This window comes from Meriones unguiculatus, chromosome 1 (assembly GCF_030254825.1).
Source record: "Meriones unguiculatus strain TT.TT164.6M chromosome 1, Bangor_MerUng_6.1, whole genome shotgun sequence".
NCBI lineage: Eukaryota > Metazoa > Chordata > Mammalia > Rodentia > Muridae > Meriones > Meriones unguiculatus.
Window position 1 is genome coordinate 155,967,797 of NC_083349.1, and position 25,755 is coordinate 155,993,551.

The 25,755-nt window shown below is 40.6% G+C and overlaps 1 protein-coding gene across 7 annotated transcripts in view; it reads right to left on the bottom strand.

Annotated features, from left to right (window-relative positions):
* Fat3 (FAT atypical cadherin 3) overlaps window positions 1–25,755 on the bottom strand; it is a 594,038-nt gene that overhangs the window by 96,914 nt on the left and 471,369 nt on the right. For 5 of the 7 annotated variants that reach the window (XM_060369771.1, XM_060369735.1, XM_060369749.1 and 2 more), the window contains 4 exons: window positions 18,023–18,337; window positions 16,714–16,924; window positions 16,184–16,252; window positions 8,041–8,180 (listed from right to left, as the gene is read on the bottom strand). In XM_060369771.1, coding sequence (XP_060225754.1) covers window positions 8,041–8,180; window positions 16,184–16,252; window positions 16,714–16,924; window positions 18,023–18,337 — 735 coding nt within the window. The remainder of the gene's footprint in view (window positions 1–8,040; window positions 8,181–16,183; window positions 16,253–16,713; window positions 16,925–18,022; window positions 18,338–25,755) is intronic. The other 2 variants (XM_060369782.1, XM_060369760.1) reach the window with 1 other exon arrangement.

The following is a 25,755-nucleotide window of genomic DNA, read 5'->3' on the forward strand; positions in this document are numbered from 1 at the left end:
AGAGCCAGTTCATCCATAATTATCCTTACATGCATTTAGGTTACATATACGTTTAGAATAAATTTACATCATTTATATGTGAACAAATGCATGTACACGTCATAGTCTTTGTTACAGAGAGCCACTAAGTGACAACTGGCACGACAGTCTCATCTCAGGAGCATTAATCAAGGAATTGTTCTGAATAGAAGGTTTCTTGTTACCTTGAAAATTGGAATCTATTTTCAAAGGTTGATTTTCTCATAAGTTGTCAGGCAGAGATCTATTACTTATAGTGAAATTTTACCATTCTTTGTTTTGTTTTAACAGGAAGTCTCATGTGGTATTTCATCATATGTAGTTGTTAACCTAAATACCAAAGGATATTTGGGTCACTGCTGTTTTCACATTAGAGGTAAATGACACTTAAGTGGATGTAAGAGAACTTTTGTTGGGAAGAAAGATATCTGCGGAGTTTCCTGAACTAATGAAGAAGCATAATTTGCTTTCCTAACTTTTTTTTTGTTTCGTTTTTTTGTTTGTTTGTTTTTTTTTGCTTTCCTAACTTTTGAAACATATATGGACACAGAAAAGGGTCAGGAAAGAAAGTAAAATTTATTTTCTAAGTAAGTAGGACACTGTGGGACTCAAAGCAGTCTTAGTGATAGAACCTAAGAGGGTGAGGGTCTAGGCTAAATTTAAGAGTCTGGTCATGGCTACTTCTCACTCCCATGCCAATCAGTTCAAGCCAAGCTCATATAACAAGCCTATATAGTGATTTGGAATTTTTGGAGGATATGGAAGGAGGTGTCTAATGTCAAGCTTGGTTGTGGATCCCACAAATACAAGCTCACTTTTCTAGCATTACAAATCCAAAGCATGCCTTGAATAAGAAAAGGATAATAAAAAAATCAGAAAAAAAAATCACATCTCCAGAGTCCCTGAAGCAAGTCAACATAGCTTTTAGATTATTATTTGGCCAAGACTATCTCTTTTTTCCTTCTCATATAACAATAAAGGTTACTCAAGTAATTTATAGCTATCAGGTATGTCATTCCAATTTTAAGTTGAGTACCAGATTGTATTAATAAAGTGATTGTATTAATAAAGTCTGTATGGGTTCAGCATGTGATAGTTCCAAGAACCTTCTCATCTTTCTTCATTCCTACAACAATCTGTGAATCACGTAGGCTCATTTCACTGTGAAGAAGATTGAGTCTTAGAAAGAACAAGCTGCCTTCCATGTCAAGTGCCAAATTGGACTTGTACTTCCACCTGATTCTGGGTTAATATTTTTCATTGTATAAGATGCTTTCCCTAATGGATGAAGTTGTGTATTTTGTAGATATAAATGTGTAGAGGAATGTTTCATAAATAGTATGTGACTTTGCAAAGGAAGAAATTAGCTTGCTTCTCTTTCTGTGAACCCAGGCAGGCCTCAATTTCTCCCTGGAAAAGAATGACAGTAACTCCTGATCTAACTTTTCCAGGGTTACAGGAAAATGGAACTCTCTTTCTAATGAGAGTTGTTGAGTCTTATGATGCTAATGTCAAGTGTTACATATTTGTATGTCTTTCCATCCACTGAGCTTTTGGAAAAGACAAGTTCTACATTTATTTACATTTTCTACGAAGATGCAGTAGCTGTGATTGATTTGGCTGATGTATGGAGAGTATTAATACTCATAATGGATCATCCTTGGAAACATAAGCCCTTGGGGTTAAAGCTATGAGAGAGGAGCTGGACCTATGGACAGCTAGGAGATTCCCTGAAGGTTACTGGTGTTGTCATGTTTCCCAGGAGACAAATTTAAAAGGTGTGCTTCTTATGACTGCTGTCTTAGAACAGATACTGAAGGCTTAACATTGTCTTTGAGACTTAGTACAGTGTAATACGCCCTCGTATCTGCCTGTGTGGGTATGAGTTCAGGTTTTCCTCAAGCCACTTAACTTACTTTGGTCTCTCTCTCTTTTTTTTAATAGTAAAATAGAAATGACAGTAGTCAATGAGTTTTCTATTTTTGCCATAAAAAGTCATTACCAACTTAGATGTTAGACATTGCACCTGATATTATTATCTCATAGTTATGAACACTGAAATCAAGGGATTGGCATAAATACATTCCCTTTTTAATGTTCTTTTTTTTCCTCATTTATGCTCAATATAGTGTTTTCTGATTAGAGGACTGGGGTTCCTTTTTCCTTGCTGGCTCCCCGACATCTTGAGGTCATTCGTGTTCAGATTGTCTCAACTCTTCCTTGCACCAATTCTCTGCTTTCTCTTTCCTGCCTTTCTCAATCCAACTAGAGAAATTTGACAGTTAAGCCTCTGGTAGTAGGTAGGTCTTACCTGGAGAACATCGACCTTAATTATATCTCTTAAGTTCTTTCTTCCATGTAATACACCAAAATTCTAAAGTTTAGAGTGAAGGCAGGGAATCCAAATTGTGAAAAATGAGGGGGCCACCCAATGTTTTCTAGTGAAAGCCAATTTAAGTAGCCTCTGATCATCTTTTAACATAACTCCACGAGTCCTTAGTAGGATAAAATGACTGATAACTCTTGACCTCAACTTGGAGATAGCTATTTCTATAAAGCATCTTTTCTTTCTTTTTTATTTTTTTATTTAAATTTATATTTTTAAAAATTTATTCATTTTACATCCAGGTTGTCGTCCCCTTTCTCATCCCATAGCAGTCCTACCCTCCCTCCTTCTTCCCCCCATACTACCCTAGTCCTCAAAAAGGAGGATTCCTCTTCCCCTACCAACTGACTCCAGCCTAACAAGTCTCATTGGGACTGCCTCGATCCTCTTCCTCTGTGGCCTGATAAGGCTGTCCCACCAGGGGGAAGTGATCAAGGAGAAGTCTACAGAGTTCATGTCAGAGACAGCCCATACTCCCCTTGGTAGTGGGCCTGCATGAAGACTGAGCTGTCTATGGGCTACATCTGAGAAGGGGGTCTAGGTCCTCTCTATTCATAGTCCTTGGTTGGTGCATCAGCCTCCACAGGCTTCCCTGGGCCCAGATTTGTTGTTAATTTTCTTGTGGAGCTCCTGTCTACAAGTAGGGTCCTTTTATCTCCCCTTCTCTTCCATAAGACTCTCTGTGCTCTGCCCAAAGTTTGGCTGTGAGTCTCAGCATCTGCTTCAATCCCCTGCAGGTTGGAGACTTTCAGAAGACACATATGCTAGGCTCCTGTCCTGTTCCCTCTCTTCAATCGCTTCTGGCATCTACTCTGTTTGTCCTTCTGAATGAGAATTAAGGTGTTCTTTGTTACTTCGCCTCCTTAGGTCTGCGGACTGGAGTATGGTTACCCTGTATCACATGGCTAGTATCTGCTTATAAGTGAGTGTATACCATGCTTCTCTTTCTGCGTCTGGGCTACCTCACTCAGGATAATACTTTCCAGATTCATTCATTTGCCTGCAGTTTTCATGATCCATCAAAGTTCTAATAACCATATGTTTATATTAATATCCAAAAATATATAAAGTAATATCCAAATACATACCTATACATACATACAAATAAATTAAACACCAGCAAACTAAATAATCCAATTTTAAAATGGGGTACGGAGTTCAAAAGAGAATTCTTAACAGAGGAATACTGAATGGCTGAAAGCATTTAAAGAAATGCTCAACATCCTTAGTCATCAGGGAAATACAAATCAAAATGACTCTGAGATTCCATCTTACACCCATCAGAACGGCTAAGATCAAGTGACAGTACATGCTGGAGAGGTTGTGGAGAAAGGGGAACCCTCCTCCACTGCTGGTGGGAATGTAAACTGGTACAACCACTTTGGAAATCAATCTGGTGTTTTCTCAGAAAATTGGGAATAGCTCTACCTTAAGACCTAGCTATACTACTCCTGGGCATATAGCCAAAAGATGCTGTACCATACAGCAAAGGCATTTGCTCAACTATGTTCATAATGGCTTTATTCATAATAGCTAGAAACCGAGTTCTGGACTGGAAAAAAACCCAGAGGTCTCTCAGTTGAAGAATGGATAAAGAAACTGTGGTTCATCTACACATGGAATACTATTCAGCTCTTAAAAACAAGGACATAATGAAATTTGCAGGCAATTGGCTCTTTTCTAATATAAATGGCTGGTGTCTTGTTTGAGTGGGGGGGGGCTGGGTTCCACTTAGACTCCTGTATCACTACTTATATTAGCACAGATGGTGACTCCTCCTTAGTGTTTCATCCTGTTCTTTATGTGCGACTTGTCCCATTCTCTGGATACTTCCCAATCCTGCTGCTTACAAGATCCACAGCTCCTTGTGATTCTTCATCTTTCTTTGAAGCAAAAACTCCAGAGACAAAGTCACTGTTTCCTCCTTCCCTTTTAATCCAGACTTCCTTGCTTGTCTATGGACTTCTAAGATAACGTGGGGTTCATTCAAGTACTGTGTCATAATAGGAGAAGTGCAGTGATATCTTCCACCAAACTCCATACAATTTCATGCAGAAGTCTTTGTCCATCTTACTAGGTCACTTCTGCATACATGGGGATGATTTGTTTGCACATTTTGTTCTTTGATATATAATATTTATAACGTAAAATGCACAGGCCCCCTTTAAGGTATATTCAGCCTAGGCAATCCTCCTAAAGAAAGGGCTATTTGTGTAGCATCAGACTTTGTAGCTCTGAGATACAAGAACCTTGTGAGAGTCAGAAGAACAGTACAAGACGGAAGAGGAAGGAAGGGTTTCAAGTTGACACTGAATCCCAGAGGCTCTGATTTACTGATATTTGTGAGGTAAAATTCAACATGTTGTTTATGGCTGATGGGAAGCTTATGTCCTCCCATGTTTTATGATCTCACATGAACAAAAGAGAGTAAAGTCCTCAAAGAGTTTTGAACAGGTGGTTTAGAAACTACAGGACATTAATCCAGTTACATGGAGAAAGGTATCTGTTTGATGGCAGAATCATTGCATTGTCTAGGGTCATGGATTTGAGCATATTTTAGCCGTTTGTAAAAGAAGTCTAGAGTGCACTGTTTATTTCCCAAACATCTTATTGTTCAAATGGACCTGCCATTGGTGCAGAAAACCATTTCTGCTGCTATGCCCAGGGAAGCCTAGATAGAGGTTAATCATTCTGGGCTGACCAAGGCTGGTGAGCAGAAAGGTCCAGCATGGTCAATGGTCTCCTGATGGCAACAGTTGTGATGAGAACACACACTACATGCTTTGCTTTGAAAACTGATTCTCATTTCTTAAGGACATGACTTGGGTACTTTAGACTAGAAACGTCTCTTGATGCTTATTATTAACCTCTTTAATTTGCTGTCGCTAGGGCGACCTCCAGGTTCACCCAGTTCTCAGACTGCTTATAAATGCTTGGGATTCAAGTTTATCTTTTTATCAGCTTGGGAAAACATGGTCTCAGACAAGTGTATTCAAAGACATGCAATGTGTAATTTCATATTATTTTCATGAGTGCATATTAGACATACGGCCTTAAAACTGCATTCCCAGCTTAGTGTGGTGGCATGTGCTTCAGTACTGCCTACTAAGGCACCTGAGGCAGGAGGATTGCTTAGCTCAGGAGTTCGAGGCCAATATCTAGCCTATAGTGAAACCCTGTCTCAAACAACAAACAATCAAAACTATGTTTCTGTGACCTTAAGCACTAAGTGCACTGCATATGTCAGGGACTGAAAAAAAAAAATCCATGAAATAAATGCTACTAAATTGTTGCTCCTCTCAACTTTGTGAAATTCTAAATGCCTGCCTGCTAACTTTTTCATTGCCATTGTTAATGTGAATGTTTTATACCTCCGAGATCTGCTTACCTTCTGGATAGATCCTGCTGGATATGTAGAATCTATTTATCTAATTTAATGAGTTATAGATTTAGACACACTGGATACTGCTTAATTCAACTGGTTTAAAACCCTAGAGGAAAGTCTGGAAATAAATAGGATTCCATGCTTATTTGTATTTTTCTTAAATATGTCTCGGGTTTTGAAGTAGCACAGAAAAGCTGCGGTTGGATATGCTAAGAAACCACTAATTTAAAAAATCTAATTTAAGTTCCCATTTAAAATGAATTAGCACTGACAACACAGCAATACTGCATATGGATTGTTTGGCATCAGTCTTCTAGCATCCTTTTTGACTGTGTAGTTCCCACGGAGTTTCAGCCAGAGGGTCTCATTTATGTGTCTAGATCTGAGTTTTGAAAATGCCAAGAAGCGACATGGTTTCAGATAGGGAGAATATATAATTTGTTGTCCCAGTTGGCTCCATTATCAGATTGTATGATTTGCTGTTAATATTTATTCTAGGCTAATGGGTGTAAATAGGACTTGCTAAAAAAAAACAGGGTCCTGTGGCCACCTGATAAGCAGGAAGAGACCAGAGTGAGAATTAGGAACCATCACACACTGCCTGTCGATCTGTGAGTCATTTCCATTTACAGTTATATTCATATGTAAAGCAAATGGTCACACAAAATGAACTCCACTCTTCCCTTCAACTTCCACCACTTTCTAATTATAAAGAAGCAGTCACGTTACGTATTTTTTGCAGCAGCTTCAGACCAAGAGACGATTGTCTGGATGAACATATGAAATCCCCCTCCTCCTGCTTTCAAATTTTATGGGTATAGAAGTATAAATCATATTTAAAATAAATCATCACTTGCTTGCTTCTGGTTTGGCAAAACTTTCTCACTAACTACCTAAATGTGTTGAGAAGAATTCTGAATATCCATCTGGGTCCAGCCAAAAACAGGGCGCAGATCAATCATTCATGTCTTCTGGGAACAACAGAGAGAAACGGGGAGGAAGAGCAGAGTTGCAGTGCATGCCATATGGGGCTGCCTTTATGGCCGTGGTGGTTTGAATAGGTTTTGGCCCCCAGAGACTCATGTGTTTGCATGCTTGGTTGATAGGGAGGTTGATAGGCCACGATTAGGAGTAGTTGAGGCCTTGTTGGAGTACGTGTGGCCTTGTTGGAATAGGGGTGGCCTTAGAAGAAGTGTGTCACTATGGAGGCATGACTCAAGCTCTGCCCAATGTAAGACAGAGTCCCCGTCTGCTGTCTGTGGGTCAAGATGTAGACTTCTCAGCTCCTTCTTCAGAATCATGTCTGCTTGGATGCTGCCATGCTCCCTGACATGATGACAATGGACTAGGCCTCTGAAACTGTCAGCCAACCCCAATGAAATCTTTTACATTATAAGAGTTGACTTGGTTATGGTATCTCATTACAGTAAAACTAAGACAATGGCGCAGAAAAAAAAAAAAAACTTACATTCAAGTTCAATCTACAGTGTTAAGAGCTGGCATTGTGTTAGTCATCCTTGGGAGAAAGGTCTGAGGTGTTCTGAGTCATAGATAATTCCGGAAGTTTTCTTCAAATTCCCAGTACCTTTCATATACACTCAAGAAGCAGAGCAGAAGTTCCTTAACCCTAGTTTCATGGTAACATCAGTAAGACCTCTGGGACTGGGTACCAGATAGTAGGGTGCTCTTACCATTCTTTTGTAAGAATACAATACAGTATTTTCTACAATATGCAGCCAGGAGAGAGAACCCATAATACAGAGGCTACAATGGATACCCAGGCCTCATGCTGTCTCTTATTGTAGCTGTTTGATGTTGGCTAGGCAATTTCCATCTCAGTATGTATTGAACATGGGCTCTTAGGTATCTCTAGATTTAAATGTCAGTGACTTCAATGAGGAGGAAAAGAATCTCATGTTTTGCTAACAGCAACAACATGGATATGCTCTTTGCAAGTTGATTATTGTCAGAGAGAAACCTATAGCAAATGACCAGGAAACAAATACACATCAATCACTTTTTCAAACACAGACAACCACAGGTGTCTTGAAAGAAGCAGCCAAATTTGACATCACTAATACATTGAACATTGAACCCTTTATCTCAATTGTTCACTAAACACAATTTTCTGAACAAAAGAAATCCATGGACATAATTTATTACTCCCTGGACCCATTTTTTTTAATCACTTCCATTTCTCTCGTTAGCAGATATTTGCACATTCTTGCTCGTCAGTAACTTAACATCTCACCTGAGTGACAGCCACATTTGTTCCATCGGTGACTTCCACGCTCATGTTGTAGACAGACCTTTGCTCTGCATCCAAAGGTTTTGCAATGACAATTGTTCCAACACCCTTCTCTGCATCAAAAGAGCTGTCAAAATTCCCCCCTGATGATTTCACAGAAACAACACAGAATTAGAACCTCTGAGAAGGTATTAAGTATCTGGAGGCATATATCTTTACAGGGTGCTATCCCATAGATCTATTTTCTGGCAGATACCCCCATGGCTCAATTTCATAAATCTTCAACGGGAATTTACTGTTGCTAACTTAATTCATATTTCAAGAGCCATCCTCTGTAAGCATAACAAATGACACAAAAACCAGTGTATTGTAAATAAAAACTTCAGCATAACATTAGAGTGGAGGAGCATAAAGTGCCCTCATAAAACACTGAGAAGGCTAACAGCCCTTCAACCCTTCTCAACTTCCTTGCTGGGGGCCTGGGGATACTTTAGCTTTTGCTCTAGTAGAATACATTCTAAGCAAAAACTATCACAACTACAGTGAATACAGATAATTTGAAACTTTGTAGATCTGTTCTAGGATTGTTGGTAAACATTTGGCCGGTAGAATTCAGAGTCCCTCAATTAAATGTCAGAAATAAAATTACGGGAAGATAGGAAAAATTGAATTTCATATGAAAAAAAATCTCTTAGACAGTGGGATAGTCAGAGAAATGTTTTTGGCATCTTAGCAATATAAATTAACTTTCTCCCAAGTGGCTGATGATTTCAGAGAAACAGCATGCACAGCATCAGCGCTGAGAGGGATGGCATGGATATTATATTGCTACTTATCACTAGTGAGGTTGCAAGGCAATTTACACAAAGGTTTAGAAAAAAAATGTTTTTTGTCCTTTTGTCTTGAATGACACACTTAAGATAGCATTAGAATTGGGACCTTTTTATCGCAGAAGAGAAGTCTCACTTATAAACTTCCCAAATTAGATACACTTTTAAAGGGGAAAAATATAACGGTCTAAGTGTTGAAATGATCTTAATTAAATGTCAGTATATGTTCACCAGCACTATTTATTTTTGTCTGAAATTGCATGTGTGAAACACTTTTGGTTTCAGAATGTAATCTTATTTAACTTTAGTATGTAGGGCAATGAATTTATTGAATTTTAGATTCTAGAAAAGAAAAGCTTGGTTTTTCTTACATCTTATAGTATATGCAATTTGTAATTTTCTGGCAATTGAACAATATGCTTTCATGATATGATAGTATTAAGTTGGGTGGATGGGTGAAGGGGATGAAGCATCACGCCTGAGTTACTAGAATTTGTCCTACAGTGGCAAAAATAAATAATATGGCTTACTTTCTAAAAATGTAGTCATGTATATTCCAAGTACCAAATGCTTGCAGCTACCATGTTCACTTAGGATTATTTAATTACTGTAGAGAACATAATTGCCTTTGACATTTAATTAAGCTATGGAGATACAGGGTACCAGAGAATAGCTTAGAGATGATGCATGTTCTCAAAAACTTTATCTAAAAGAGACTCATCTTCCAATTAATGTCTTTAATTGATTTACCAAGAGACACTAGATGGTAACTCCAAAGAAGGGTTTTGAGGGCTCAGACGAAGAGGGGGTTCGTAGCCTGAGGAGAGCAGTGGCTGTTAGAGGGTGGCTTTTTGTTGAAGGGAATGCTTCTTTTGATGTGCACATGGTATAAAAAAGAAAACTGATTTAGGTGACTGGCACAGGTCACCATAAGTAATAAGGTAGATTATGTGCCTCCAATAGGTAAATGCTGGAAAAACAAAACAAAACAAAAAACAAAGAATCAAAAACAACTACCACACACACACACACACACACAAAAAAAAAAAAAAAACCCCACAAAAACAAAAACCCTAACCAACAAACAAAAAAACCCAACCAACCAACCAACCAAACAAACAAATGAAAACCTTTGCCATGGAAACCCTCAAGGAAAGGTAATGACATCTAAAGACAAGGATACAGTTTCTCAGGTTGCTTCTCAAGGGTATTAATTCATGGTCCCAGTCATAACGCAATCAATTTTAGACTTTCTGCCCCCATCCCTGGGGTTGCTTTCTTTTTTAAATATGAAGATTGAGCCCTTTGTTTTAAATTGTTGTTGTTTTGGTGGATTAGTGATCATTCTCCAATGTCAGTTTTTTAAGAAAGGCAAACCACATGTGGGTCAAAAGAGAAGAGAATTATGCAATTATTATCTCTAGCTGAAAGATGAATGGAAATGAAGTTTAGAGAAAACACAGCTAAAGGTTTCCAATTTCAGCTCTTGTGCTCACTGATTATGACTCTTTAAAGTCTGTGCAAAAATACATGTCATCCCACCTGGATAATGGTGTAACATTTACACATTTACATAATGAGATTGTATACTTTTTCATAATTTTTCCTCTTGTTAATATTTAGGCAGCTTTTGCAAATTTCAGGGTCTTTTTTTGTTCTGGTTGTTGTTATTGTTTTTTGTTCTATTGAGACAAGTTTTCTCTGTGTAGCCTTGGCTATTCTGGAGTCACTTTGTAGACCAGGCTGGCTTCAAACTCACAGAGATTTTCCTGCCTCTGCCTTCCTGAGTGCTCAGTTTTTATAATCCTCCCTTTTCCTCTCTGCATGTGTATGACATGTTTGTATTTGTTTCCTCATTAGTCTTTGCTGTTTTAAATTCTCCCAATGAAAAACTTCTAACTTCATAGGAGAGAGTGATCATTAGCATCTTTGGTATGTTTTCCCATCCACTAATGTGGCCAGCATGCTTTAATACTCATTTCTAGAACATTTGCTCCTAGTTAAGCCAAGATGTCATTTAAATCAAAATCTTCCCAAGTTTTCAAATGGATTTCTGACAAGGGACATAGAATCTAGACCAGCAGTTCACCATCAACCCCCACACAACTTAATAACCTACACTTAAGCATCCCATTTCATAAACGACTCCATGCCTTTCCCCCAGGTCTTGTTTTTCCAAGCTTCCTTTTAGCCTGAAAGGTGATTTCAATTTTGTAGGAAAACGAATCCAGATCATCTGGGGTGAGACTATCAATCAAATACAAGGAGTCCAGCCTCCATAGCAGCATTCCGTTTAAACAAGATGTGCTTACTCAGAGCCAGTAACAGAACATGCAAAGCCAGAGTGTGTTGGGTGCAACAGCATGAGGCCAAATAAAAGGCGGGCAGAAAAGGACACTGCAGAGCTGGCCTGAGTCCCAGTAGGGTGGGGTTCAGAAATGTCACAGCCTGTGCATTGCTGCGGGGGTGTGCGGCAGAGATAGTTAAAAGCGAGGTTGTGAACAGCCCACATGAAAATAACTCACTTTAGGGACACTTCTCTTTGACCATTTTTGGTCAAGCCAGGCATCATAGAACAAAGAAAATGTGGAAGAGGCACACTGGATTTCTGTTATAATGTTATAAAATTTAATGGATCAAGGAGGGTGCCCTGACAAGACTCTAGAAATAGGACAGGAATAGAAACACTTGCAGCCAGCATTGACCTCTCAGTTCATTGGGGTATGACTGAGCTGAGCATTTCTTTAAAGGTAGGTACCCCATGTGAGATCTGAGATGTGTGGATTACATCATTTTTCATCTCAAAAGCTTGGCCACACCCGACAGGGGGAAAAGCTTCTCCTGGTGCTGTCTTTGCACAAAGAAACTCAATGAGGAAAATGGCATAGCATCTCCTGTGGAGAAGCTTGCAGGCTCTTCCTCTAGAAAATAACTCCACTCTTGCGCATGTAATTGTAAAAATAACAACCCAAATCTAGTAGTCACCCAGGGGGAGGTGTGACTGAGAAGCTTCCAAAATACTGAGCAACTGAATCTCAATGAATGAAGGGAGCCGTGCACAAGCTGTTTGTTCAACTTCAGCATGTACACCCAACTGAAGGAAAGACATTCAGTGCCAGCTACGGTGTGATAATGAATAATTTTCTGCCTTGGAATGAAGCAAGCACACAGCAGGCTGATATTTAAATAGAGGGCAGGAGCTGGAGGGCAGGAAAGAGTGGTAGGAAGGAACAAAAAAAGAAAAAGAGAAAGAGAAACTTCTGGAATTTACTCCGAGGTTTCTTAAGATGATGAACATACGAAGTAGTTTCAGGCTTTCTTATTTATCTAAAAATTCTCCAGATATGATTCCATAAATGAGATTGCTGCTATAAAGAAAAGTGAATCCTGTCTGAGGTCAAGTTAGAGCATGAAGGCAGAATAGGAGAAATGAAGTGTTTGATGTCTGTTGAATAGCTGAGCAAAATTTACTCTGATGGTGGAGCACGGGAGTTAGAAATAGATGTGGCTTCTATAAGTACAGGCTGGACGAGAGTTTGTGACGTGACTGTCAGGTTAGAAAGATCCAGAGGCACCCAAGCTCTGAGGTGTGTCCAGCCTCATGTGGATGAGGATAGCTATAGATGCAGACACATATAATTGTAGACTTGCTTAAGACTCAAGCTTCCTTCTTTGGAACATTTACCAAAGTGACTATGTAGTTCTCAAGAATGAAGTTCGTGGATTACACATCTCGGTTTTAAAAGGTTGGACACACCTGTCAGAGGACAGCAGTACTGCTGGTGCTGTCAAGAACTGTGGCTTTTCTTCTCAACCCAGACCTAAGCCACCTGTGGCCGCACAGGAGAAAAGGTTAAACTCAGTGACAGGAGTAAGTTGAGACGGCAAGAGCCAATGATTCCACTCACAGAGATCTAGCCTTGTCTATCTGCAACACAGGAAGATGGTTATGGGGATAAGGACTATCAGAGATTCATGGTAATATATACCCTTTCTCCTTCCTGACACTGAGTGAGGCAAATCAGCTTCCTTCAAGGGCTTCCTAGTTGCAAGATAAAGCATGATTCGGGTAAAAGCTAAAAACTGGAAGTCAGCATTGTCAATGATGGTGGCCTTACAATTCAGATATTTGCCATCAGGATAAGATTCTGGGCCTGAGCTGAGAACCAGATTGCCTGCATATTGGAGGTATGTAAATCAAGGAGCGGCTGAAGGGAAATCAGAGCCTCCTGAGAAGTGTGAAGATTCATGACAAAGTCACAAAGGATTGTGGGTTATTTTTGTTTTCTCCGTTTTCTTTCCCTTTTAACAAGGAGAGGAAGCATGCTGTGTGTTGGACTGTTTAAATCCACGACAGCTGAACTTTATTGTGTTTCCCTTTAATTACAGATTTCTTAGCTTGCTTGCAAGTAGGGCTTGTTTGTGGGAGCTAAAGAGAGTCGCTGCTTCAGAGGAAGCACAGTCTCCTTGGAGTCAAGAGAATGCAAATGTCTAGCCTTAGGAGCAAAATGTTGCTCACACAGAGTTTCTGTAACTTCATGTTGTGGTAGGAGGTAAGAAAATTGAGACAAAATCAGAGTCATGTAAGTTTGGAAATGTGGAAGTGAGAACAGGCTCTCAAGGGGAAAGGCAGGCTGAAACACCAGTTTTGTTTACTTGATGAGGATTCCCAAGGGTAAGCAGTTTAAAGCTGGACATGCCAGATGAGAAGGTTATGCCCTGGGAGTCTGCATGCAGTATGTCTATGGTGGAAACTCAGGTTGGCTTATTTTTCACGAGAGTATTTAGGCGAGACCTGGAGCAGGAGCCGAGGCTTACATTTCAGATCCAAGCTGACCTTGCTGATCTCATGCTTATACTTTGTATCTCTGCCCAGCTCAGGGATGGGTGTTAAGTGGTAAGAAGCATTGCTCAGTCTTGGTCCTCTCTGTGCTGATTTGATCAAGGTTGATGCTTAGGCAAGTAGGAAGGGAAGACCCACAAGAGATAAAAGAGCAAGAAATGTTGACAGTGAGGATGAAACACCTGAAGATGATGAAGCAAATGAGAGGTTTTAAAAGAAGGAAGTGGATGTCAGCACAGCAGGTAAATTATGACTCTGGCAGATGAGCCACATTTCAGAAAGGAGATTTGGTAAAGCAGATCATTTCTACTGAAAACCACCAGCACCTGGGAGAGGACTCAGCATTTTACAGTGAGTAAAAACTGGCATTTCAAGACTTTGTTGGCTAGACCTAGGGATGGAAATGAAATCATGATTGTTTGGGCATGAGGCCCAGTAAGTTCAATTTGTAGAAGAAATCTGGCAAGCTGTTACCAGATTTACAGAGAAATGTCTGTGATGGAGGATTCCAGACCAGGGGACAGTCTTCGGAGTCTTCATTGAAAGACTGTTCTCACTCCCACAGTTGAACGGATGGGAGGGAATCTATGGAGGAGTGCAGTGCATAGGTACACAAAGATAGAGAGTCCTGAGAACTAAGGCCGAGCTTTGCATATGGTTTCTGGATTACGTGTGGGTGCCAGAAAGAATGTTCTCTGTAAACAACTCTGTCTCCTTGGACTAGTGAGGCCACTGTGGCTGGTGCACACTGGAATGTCATACAGACCCTGGGTAGGGCCAGGCGTCTACAGGAGGGTTAAAATGGCTGCCTGAGCCATCACCACCAGTCTCTGTATTTTAGTTCACTCTGAGTGAAAAGCAACAGAAGTTCTAGCAAGAAAGAACAATGGTGACATGGGCTTTGACCTTGAGGGTTAAGAATCTCCGTTCCCTTATGTAAACATAAGAGTAATACTGACAACATAATATGAAAAACCTATGTAACCTTCCATGTAGCATTCCTAGCAGCATGCTAAACTGCACCTAGACTATTTGTGGAGATGCTGAAGAATTGCAAACTGGCCTAAATAATTAGGGTCAGTTCACACTTAGCATTAAAGAAAGATATGCTAGTGAGATTTCCCAAGCGTGGGCAGCCTGGGATAAGTGGGTTGAGATAGGATGCCCATGCAAGGAATGGGAAGCACTGTCAGCCAGCAAAGATGCTTGTAAACTGAGTTGGTGAAGTTGTGACCAAAGGTGTCCACACAGGCAAAAGGCAACTAACTTGTGCCACATGCAATGCTTCCATGCATCAAAAAAGAAGAACTGCATCATATAATTGCCAGGTAAGCAAAAAATCACTGAGATGATGGTGGAGACATTTCTCATGGGTCAGAAAGTGTTCCGAGTCAAATATACTGGCATAGGTGAAGAAGGAATCGGAAGAATGGTCATATGAAAAGATGGTAAGATTTATGTCAATTAAGTGAAACAAAGATGGCCCGTGCTTCACAGAATGAAATGCAGAAGGCAAGCCCTTATTTGTTGGGAGTTCAGAGGACTCTTTGAGGTTTGACTGGAAGACATAGAACATTCTTTTTCTGTGCTTTATTAAACCAGATGTGGAACCTCCTAAATGATTTCCCCAGACCCAGCAGTTCTGAAGGGGAGGCAGGTCCCTGCCCATCCTGTCCAGGCATCATGAGGAAGAAAATGATTCTCCCACATCAGTGCTCTTCTGGCTTCTCCACTGCTCACAGAGAATCATGGGAAGCCGGCTCTAGTTCAGCCCTAATCAGGCCCTGGCAGGCACACACACTCCTCTTTCGGTGACAGCAGCCTGTTTTGTTTCCCTGTCCTACACACGTTTCCTCTCCAGTTCTCTCCCTGCAGGTTTGTGGAAGGGCTGTTTTGCCCTTTTCCTTTTGCAGCCTGGCGTGCTTGCTTGCTTGCTTTCAAGGAATTTAAAGGTTGGCTCCCAAGGTCTGCCCTGCCTGCCTCCTTCCATCTCCTCTCTCTAGTCAGGGTGAGTAGAGGCTCACTGGGTACACTTCTAGGTTCTATTTCCTGCCCTTCCTTTTGTGGATAGCATCCAGGGCACCTTCCTGGTGGGGCTTTTTGGTCTGTGAATGCCACTACTGCTGAAAAACAGGGGCTGGGATACATTTTCACTTATTTTCAATTGGAAATTTCCCAGTTAGATAAACCAACCTACAAAAAGATAAAAACAAAACAACAACCCCCCCATACCTCAAAAGCAATGGGAGAAAATCAAAACAACCCCCCCCGGCCCCAAACCCATTTATTCTCAAACAAAGAAGTCATTGGATATGAGTAATGAGATAACTGTTAGAGGCATGTATGAAATCTGTGGGCTGCACTTCAGTCTGTCGCAGGCAGTTATGAAAGATGTAATTCAATTTGTTTAAAAAAAACATAAAAGGCAGATTGGATAGCTGTATTTTAGCAAATGTGTTTGCGCTGAGGGTACCTTCTGTTGAACAGTTCTGCCCACAAGCTGTCTGTAGGATATAGAACATCTCTCGAGCATGCTTGCCACCTTGAAGCAGGGCAGTCGGGAGCAGAAAAAAAAAAGAACAGAATGCAGAAAAAAAGGTGAAGAAAAAGAGAGAAATGAAGGACAGCAAGTCTAGTACCATCAATACATTTAGAAATGAGATTAGCCAAGTGTGACAATAGAATTAAGATGACACACAGAAAGACATTAAGGTTGCAGTAAATAACATACTATGGAAAATCCAGCCAGAGAGCACTTTCTGTTCAGCTTAGCTACAGAATTGGAACGAAAGCACAGGTTGATTATTCATTTTACTGGCTCTTTTGCATTCCAGCACCACTTTTAATCTTAGGCTTAATTGCTAGGTTTTAGGTTTTTTTTTTTCCTTTTTCCTTTTAAATTATTTTAATTTTTTTTTTTTTATTTACTTGTTGGTATGTTTGGCTAGTTCCCTCAAACAGTAAAGTCCATTTTCCTGATATGCTCTAGAGGCTTGAACTTACCAACGATGTCAAACCACAGAGGAGTGTTAGCTGGCTGTACAGACACCACCCCTACAATCTCTGTCACTTTGTCACTCTCCATGACTGTGAAGTTGTAAAATGGTTCATCAAATGTCAGTGGTATAGGTGACGGCGGGGGCTTCTTAATCCATTCAATGTGGAGGCGGGCAGTGGAGGATTTCTGTGGGCGGCCATTGTCCACAGCCTTGATCTACTCACACGTGGAGGAAACACAGAAAGAAGGCTTAGTGCTCTGAGTCCATGGAAGATTAAATCTTTCACTCACACAGTATTGAGCTAACAGACTGTTTTCTACACTGTCACAAGAAGAGCGGTGTCCATTTGAGAGTGGATGGGAGCAGATGGAAACTCTATTTTGGAACAGGGCTCAGAGTACATCTGCCAGAAGTCAACTTTTGAGATATGAAACTACAAAAAATAAATGTTGTACTTGCAATTCATAGTATATCAGGGTCAAGAATGATAGTTATGTGAATAGAAATAGTTAATTTGGTTCCTCTTAGCATGATGTGAACTTCACCTTTAATAAGAGCTGAAGGGGAATAAAGTACACTGTGCATTCCTATTTGCCTGTTAGCATGTATGAGCACATGTGTACATGCATGTGAGCATGTACATGTACGTGAGTTTATGCATGTAAGATTGGCTATATGCTAACACATACATATGTCAATATATATGTACAAGTATATGTGTGTAAGTCTGTGTGCATGCACTGAGTGTGTGCACATATGTGTGTATGTGCATGAGTGTGTGCATACATATGTGCTTATGTATGTGTGTTGTACATGTGTGTAAGCATGTGTAGGAGTGTGCACAATATGCGGGGATATGCATGTGTGGAGGAATTTGTGTGAAAATGTGTATGTACTTGTATGATCATATGCATGTGTGCACATGTATGTGTATGCCCGTGTCCATGTGTGAGTGAGTGTGAGCATAATCATGCCTGTGTGTGTGAATATTATATCTTATTCTGATTTACACTAGATATATACTGCCCTTTATGTTCGGCACCCTAAGAATGACTTTGGGCCCAAGATGTGTGGTTGTGTGGCTCCAGCAGGCTATGGAATCAGGGAAAGTTTGCTGATAAGACACAACAACAAAAGAAACTCTCACTATTTAGAACATCACCTAGGAAGGCAAGAGTCCTCACATATCACTGGCTCCCAGACGGTAGCCTTCTGCCACCATTTTTCCACATTAGAGATTTATTGATCAAGGAAGTGGGTGTGATTAAAAGGGCTCACCCCTACCCCACTGATGTGCTGGAATTAGATCTTACCGTCAGGATGTCATAACTTCCTGCTGTGAATTGCTTTCTGGAAGAGACCATGCCAGTTTTAGGGTCGATAAAGAACTTTCCGTCATCATTTCCATCCACGATGCTGTAGGATATTTCTGCATTGGGGCCTTCATCTCTGTCAAATGCAAAAGCCCTGTAAATGGGTTCTCCCCTCTTCTTGCGGTCCCGTTCTGGAAGCTTGATCTGGTAGACCTTCTCAGGGAACTGGGGCTTGTTGTCATTTTCATCCAGAACCTGAACTACCACCCAAATGGTTGACTGTTTTGGAGAAGAACCACCATCCGTCACTGTCACCTGAGATTTGAAAGAGAAAATATGATGCAATCAGAAAGTACACAACTGTCACCTATTTGTTTGCTGCCCGCCCCACGGATGTTTGATTTTGCACTGTGCCATCTCAGCTCTTCTGAATACTATGATTTATTTATGGTATACAGCATTTTAGAGAGTGAATGCCTCCAAACCGGTAATGAAAACCATTGCTGGAAGCAGGAACTTCAAAGCAGAGGGGTTCATAGTTGGGTTCTGCGTCTGAGTCACATTCCATACACTAGTGACTGTAAAAGGCAGGCTTTATTTGCATTCTGATGCCTGGGGGAAGAGGCCAACTCACTCTCTGAGGCCTCCTGGGTAAGCACTATAATGACCGAGTCAATTCATAAAGTCTCTCTTGGTGATGCCTTCACCCTGGAGTCTTCCTTTCTACATGGGAGTCAGTGGGGGTATCACAAACAGCAAGGTTACAGCACAGGCTCATTGTGCAGTAGAGCACAGAAAGAGAAGAGATAGAACTGATTTGGGGAAATTCCTAGACTTGTGAAAGTCCAAGACTCTGAGTGGATATAAAATAAGACAAAATAAGCCATATAAGCACTATTATACATTACCCATGAGGGTTTCATCAAATTCACAGACAATGCTTTTACCATCCAAGCTCTGCTCTTCTTCTTCTTTTTTTTTTCTCTCTTTCTCATCACAAGTTTACCTGAATTGTTTCATCTCAAAACTCATGTGTTTGAAGCCCTATTCCTGCCCTCCTACCTTGGGCCTGTAATACACATGGACTCTACGAGAAAAGAGGATTAAAGTCAAACAAGGTCATAAAGCTAGAGTCTGGACCTAACAAGATTCTATAGGAAAGATGATGCTTGCTGTCTCCATCTCTCTGTGCCATGTGAGCACATGGTGAGAACGTACAAGCCAAGAAGTGAAACGATGCTATATTTGACTTGGGACTTCCCATTACTATTTTATTGTTTGTTTCATCCTCAAATTCTGTTTCCAAATATAACAGTATTAGCAAGAGGGATATTTTTTTAAAGGTAGCATTAGTCACTACCTTTAAAAGCATCCACTTCATGGATGGAATTAATGTCCTTATAAAAGAGGTTAAAAAAGCTTGTTTGTCCCCTTCTGTTACCCCACAACACATCCAGAAAGTTCCATGGAGGAGCATCCCTGTGGCTCTGTGTATGTGTGATTGAGTTCTCATGAACTCCTTAGAATGAAAATTTGTGAGCAACAGATTTGCTCACTCATAGTCTCCGGGGCTGGGAAGTCCACAGTCAAGGTCCCAGGAAAGTCAGTGTCTATGAAAGCCTTTGTCCTCAGATAGAGATTTTTAAATGTGTCTTCTGATGACAGGAGGGAACAGACAAGTCCCATTGATTTTTTTTTTATAAGGACACTAAATCCATTATCACCTAACTGTACTTATTGGCCCTGCTTGCTGGTAATATTGTACTGGGCATTTTGAGAAGACAAGCATTCATACTAGAACATGAAGAGCAGGGAGCCCAACATCCAATGCTTGCTTCTGGTAAAGGCTCTTCCTTGCTTGTCTTCCCAATTTCCTACTGCCTGCTCATATGACAGAGAGAGATGGGCACATCTGGTGTCTCTACTTTACATTGTTTTGGAACAAAAAGAAAAGCATACTACTCAGCAATTAAAAACAAGGAAATTAAGAAATTTCAAGGCAAATGGTGGGATCTAGAAAAGATCATCCTGAGTGAGGTATTCCAGAAGCAGAGAGACACACAGGGTATATACTCACTTATAAGTGGATATTAGACATATAGGATAATCATACTAAAATCTGTACACCTAAAGAAGCTAATTAAGAAGGAGGACCCTGGGGAAGACGCCCAATCCCCATTCAGAAAGGCAAATGGGATGGACATCAGAAGAGGGAAAAAACAGGGAACAGGACAGGAGCCTACCACAGAGGAACTCTGAACGACTCTACCCAGCAGGGTACAGATGTAGCCCATAGCAGCTCAATATCCAAGTAGGTTTCCTAGCAGTAGGAACAGGAACTGTCTCTGAAATGAACTCAGGGGCTAGCTCTTTGATCACCTCCCCTGAGTTGGGGGAAGGAGCCTTACCAGGCCACAGAGGAAGACAATGCAGACAGTCTTGGTGAGACCTGATAGGCTAGGGTCAGATGAAAGGGTAGGAGGACCTCCCCTATCAGTGGACTAGGGGAAGGACATGGGAGGAGAAGTGGGAGGGAGGATGGGATTGGGAGGGGCTGAGGAATGGGGCTATAGCTTGGATACAAAGTGAATAAATTCTAATAAATTAAAAAAAATAAAAGCATGAAATAGTTGATTTGTGCCACAGTGATACATAATTTATAATCTATAGAGCTCATTTGAAGAACACTTGACAGCTAGCATGTTGATTAACTACCACATAATGATGTTCCCCTTTCTTTGGGAAATGAAAGGGGCCAAGTCCCATGTCTCTGTGACACTGTTGTGAAATGTGTTTGTGAAAACAGAGAAAGGAGTGTGATGAAGAGGACATAAAGAACCGTGTGGGTATAAGTAGCCCTTGAGTCTCGATAGTCACTATGACATTAGCAGCCAGTGTGTAAATCACACAAAGGGTCTGAGAGGTATGCTTCTAAGTATGACCTCAGTCATTTTCTTAATATGGGAGGCATGGTTACTTATTCCCATTTTGCAGATGAGTAAACTGTGCACTGAGAGATCAATAGTTAGTTAGTTAGTTAGAGCTATATAATGATGACGATGCAGGTTCTTTTTAGCCACAGAATCCCCAAATAGCATCTATTTAATCTTTGTATAATTACCTTGAGTAGGGCCATTTATTAACTTAAAATATGTGTTTGGAACCTAAAAAACAATGTCTAGAAGAAGCAGCAACAGAAACCAATAGTGAATCAGAGAGTTTGATCAGCCATTTCTTCATGTAATCAAGCAACCTGACAGGAATAACTAGGGGAAAAAAAAAGATCAAAATTACTGGAAAACAGATTAAAGTTTTTTTTTCCCCAAATGGAATTGTAATGTAGTTTAGCGTCTCTTACGAGTTGCCTGGGAGGGTAGCTTTAATAGACTCAAGATAAATGTCTATCAGAGTTCTTGCTTTTGTTGAAAAGAAAAATAAATCAATGCAGTTTTCTTTCAACGTTATTTTCTCTATTGGTTTAGTGTGCTTTGCAAAAGAGCCGCTGGAGGCAGATGTGTACCCAGGCTGGCATTAGATGCTGGAGCTATTCCTGGGCTTGGGAGCTCTGAAGAGACAGTGCTCGGATTATACTCTAGGTGAGCTGTGTTGACCCAGATTGATTTCTCAGCTGTTCAGGCATTCTGCCTCTTCCCTGCTTGAACAGCTCTTTTCAATGTCGAGGCAACTCTCACTCTTTTCACCGTTTCCCAACCTCCTCTTCACTGGCTGTCCGCATGTACCCTTCAGGGGCTTCTTTCTTTCTTTCTTTCTTTCTTTCTTTCTTTCTTTCTTTCTTTCTTTCTTTCTTTCTTTCCTTCTTTCCTTCTTTCTTTCTTTCTTTCTTTCTTTCTTTCTTTCTTTCCTTCCTTCCTTCCTTCCTTCCTTCCTTCCTTCCTTCCTTCCTTCCTTCCTTTCTTTTTCATTCTTTCTTTCCTTCCTTCCTTTCTTTCTCTTTCTTTCAAATCTGACATGCATGACACACTACAGGACATCCTGGAGGATACGGACCTTGTCTGTCCTCACAAACTGACTTTTCACCTCTGAGTTTAGGGGCTCCTTTTGTCCTTAACATTCTTAATGCCCCATTCTATTAAAATGTCCCCATCCAATGCTCCTGTTATTATACTTGACTTGTTTTGGAACCATTCTTTCTCTTCTTCAGACCTATGGGAATGTCCTATGAATGGCCTGGCACTGTCACCAATTGACTTTATGCATAGAACGAAATGACAGTTGTCATCTTGTATTGCAGGTATATGTCCACAGGTTGATTTCCATTCAGTTCTCTTGACCGTGAATATCTTGAGGTCAAGGGCTGCCTATGATCAGCAGCATGCTCTAGCACCTGATTCAGCTCAAAGTACAGACAGATGTAAAAAAAAAAATAGTTTACACAAATGCTTCCCTAGGACAATGAATGAAAAGAACATTTTGAAGAGACTAGCCAGAAAGAGTATGGGCGAACATGGCTCTGGCAGGCCTTGCCCTTCTCCCCAGTTCCCTCTGCCTTGCTAAAAATCATTAGATTACATTCCTACAGCTAGCCTCAAGCTCAATTTTTAATTCTCATGATTACTTCTTTAAACCACCTTTTCCACGTTGCTATGTTTCCTCCTGGAACATGGGTCACAAGGGCACATCCGCGGACTTTATACTTTGGAATGCCTGTTCTGCTTTGGATGTGGAGTGTCTCCATAGAGAGCTTATGCATTGAGTCTCTCCATGGCGGTATTATCTTGAGAGGTTCTGGAAACTTTAGTCATTTGGACGTGTCTTTGGGAGCTAGACCTTGTTTCCTCTTTCTGCTTTCTGTCTGCCAGGAGGTAAACAACTTCATCTACATGTTCCACCGCTGTGACCTGTCGGCCACGATGTGAATTAATTAATTAATTTTCTGCCTCACCATGGACTCACAGTTGACAGAGCCAAGAACTGTGGACTAAAATCTCTAAAGCCAAGAGCTAGAATGAATTCTTCAGGTGTTTTGTCACGGTAGAAACAAGTCTAACTAATTCGCTGTCCTGGGCCTCAACCCACCAACCCACTGGATTTTGCCAATATGGAAATTACTTTGGGAATTAAAGCAAAACCAACTAAGACGAATCCCATTGGCTCCTTCTCTGTATTATTTTCCATGAACAGTGCCAGGAACCACCATTGCTCAGGAATGTTCCATGTGCACATGCCCCTGCTCTACTGTGGCCTAACAAGAGAACATTGCTGTGCTAACATAGGTTTTATGCACGTAGCTCAATAATCAGTAGTCCTGACAATTTAACAAAAGCTTGAAAGGTTAATTTCTTGAGGGACTACAGCTAACTCCTACCAAAGAACACAGGTCATTCAGTGCCACTGAGAACACATTGAAAGCCCATCATATTTTTCTTTGAGGTTCTTATGGTCTGTGAATGCCAAGCAAAATCGTAGGCAGAATACACCCCACATGGGCCTACTGGATTAAGGTGACAGAATGACAAAACGTATATTTTTACACCTATTTCTGGAAGAAAAATAAAACAAAACAAAACAAAACAAAAAAAAAACCCCACAAAAAACAAAAAACAAAAAATCCTCAGAGATCTGAAAAGAAGTGAAGATTAAGAAACCTGGTGTAACAGCAGCCAGGTCACACTTCACCTTTCCAACCTTAATTGATATTTAATATTGTTGCCTTTCTCCATCCCCAAGGACATGAAAGAATAACCTCCTGAAAGCTGAGACCAAATTACATGTTTAGTGCCTTCCAGTGATCACAAGAATATCTGAAAACATATGTACTATTTCTGTACTACAGAGTTCAAATCTGACATTCCATCTTACTGTTAACTGATCATGATTCCAAGGCCATCGTATTCAACGTTTCAAACCCTTCTTTGAAGATTACATATGAGCTTGCATATTCTATATTTGCCCAGAAAGCATGATTCTTATCTAATCTGGTCAAGAATAACCCTACTATGTAGAACAGTACCATGAAGGGTAGTTTTAATTGTCAACTTGACACAACGTAGAATCACTGAGGGGAAAAGTGTTAATAAAAAAATCACCTAGATCAGTTTGGCCTGTGGTCATGCCTTAAGCGTTGTATTGATTGTTAATTAAGGCCCACTGTGGGCAACACCATTCCCTAGGCAGATGTCCCGAACAGTATCAGAGAAGAGCAAGCAAGTGAGCAAGCATCTCGGCATGTGTGCATTCAATTCACTTCTCTCTGCTCTTGGCTCTAGGCATGTTGTATTAAGTTCCTACAACCTCATCTTCTTTGTTACGATGAAATAGAAGCTGTAACTATGAACCAAAATAAACTTTCTCCCCTAAGTTGCTTTTTGTCAAAATATTTTATCACAGTGACTTAAATGAAACTAGAGTAAGTGCTTAGAATATAGTAGGTATTTATTAAATTTGTCCTGAATAAATGACCAGTACTTTTTATGTAAAAACTTGGTTTGAGGCAAATTTTGGGACAAGCCGAGCAACCAACATCTCAGGAAAGAGCCAGCATATCAACAAGATTCTTAACACACACACACACACACACACACACACACACACACACAAACACATACAGAAATATACACAAACACATATGCACAAACACATACACACATAAATGCACACACATTCTCTTTCTCTCTCTCTCTCTCTTTTTCTCTCTTTCCACTTTGAGTTTTTACATCTGCAGGAACCGGGGCTCAGAAGCTACATAACTTGTGCACAGCCACTCAGCCGGTGAGTGACAGAATGTTGGTCTCTGTGGCTGACAGTTTGGCATCGAAGCCCACCCTCATTCCCTTCCCTACACAGTCCACAGAGAGCATCTGACAACCATCTGTTTGGAAGTCACTCCCATGTGGCTTTGGGTACACATCCAAGCCTTCAGTTGTGCATCTAGAATCAAGCCTTCTCCCTTTCTTGATAATTGGAATCATCTTTGATTGTTTCCATTCTCTGGGCACTTTTCTTGTTCGCTGTTGCTTAAAGTCTGTCACTGGCCATGGGGCCTGGGTACAATGCTTTCAGTATCCTGAGACTTGAGGTCCAAACTTTCTGAGTACAGAGAGATTTTTTTTTTAGCCTCCTTTCACAAAATGTGCACTATCCTTCAGAACACAGAAAAGAATGTCTGACCTCAAAGATGAGAGAAGATATATAATTCCAGTTTTCCTCTATTATCTCTAGTTTATCAGGAACTCCATTCTGCATTGAAGATTGTAGGCATCATGCTAAATTCTTGGGAAATATGAATTGTATATCCTTAAACCAGTTGCAGGATAAAAACAAAACAAAACAAACAAACAGCAACAACAACAATAACAAAAAACTGTGAATGTCATCCCCATGTTGGATGACACGGAGAGCCTTCAACCAGGTCTGTGGTGTCCACGCCTTCTCCCTGCCTGTGCTTCCTTTCATCAAAATGCTTCCTCGGCCCACTGTAACGATGCCATCTCTATCATCAGAACATAGTTCAAACACAGCCTTTCCCTGGCCTCGGCTTTGTTGTGTAGCATATCCTGAGCAGCAATGACAAGTGTGTGACGTGTGCATTGTGGCTGCTGTACCTGGGGGCCACAGTAAACATCAGCTTGCTGTTTACGTCAAAGATTGGTTGTGTCCTCAGATCTCTCTGATACGGAGTTCAGCAGGCAGCTGTGACTATAACGGATCTGCCACCATCTGGGCTAAATCCTTCTCTTTCTTATTCCAGCAATTGTCTTATCTTGACAACTCTT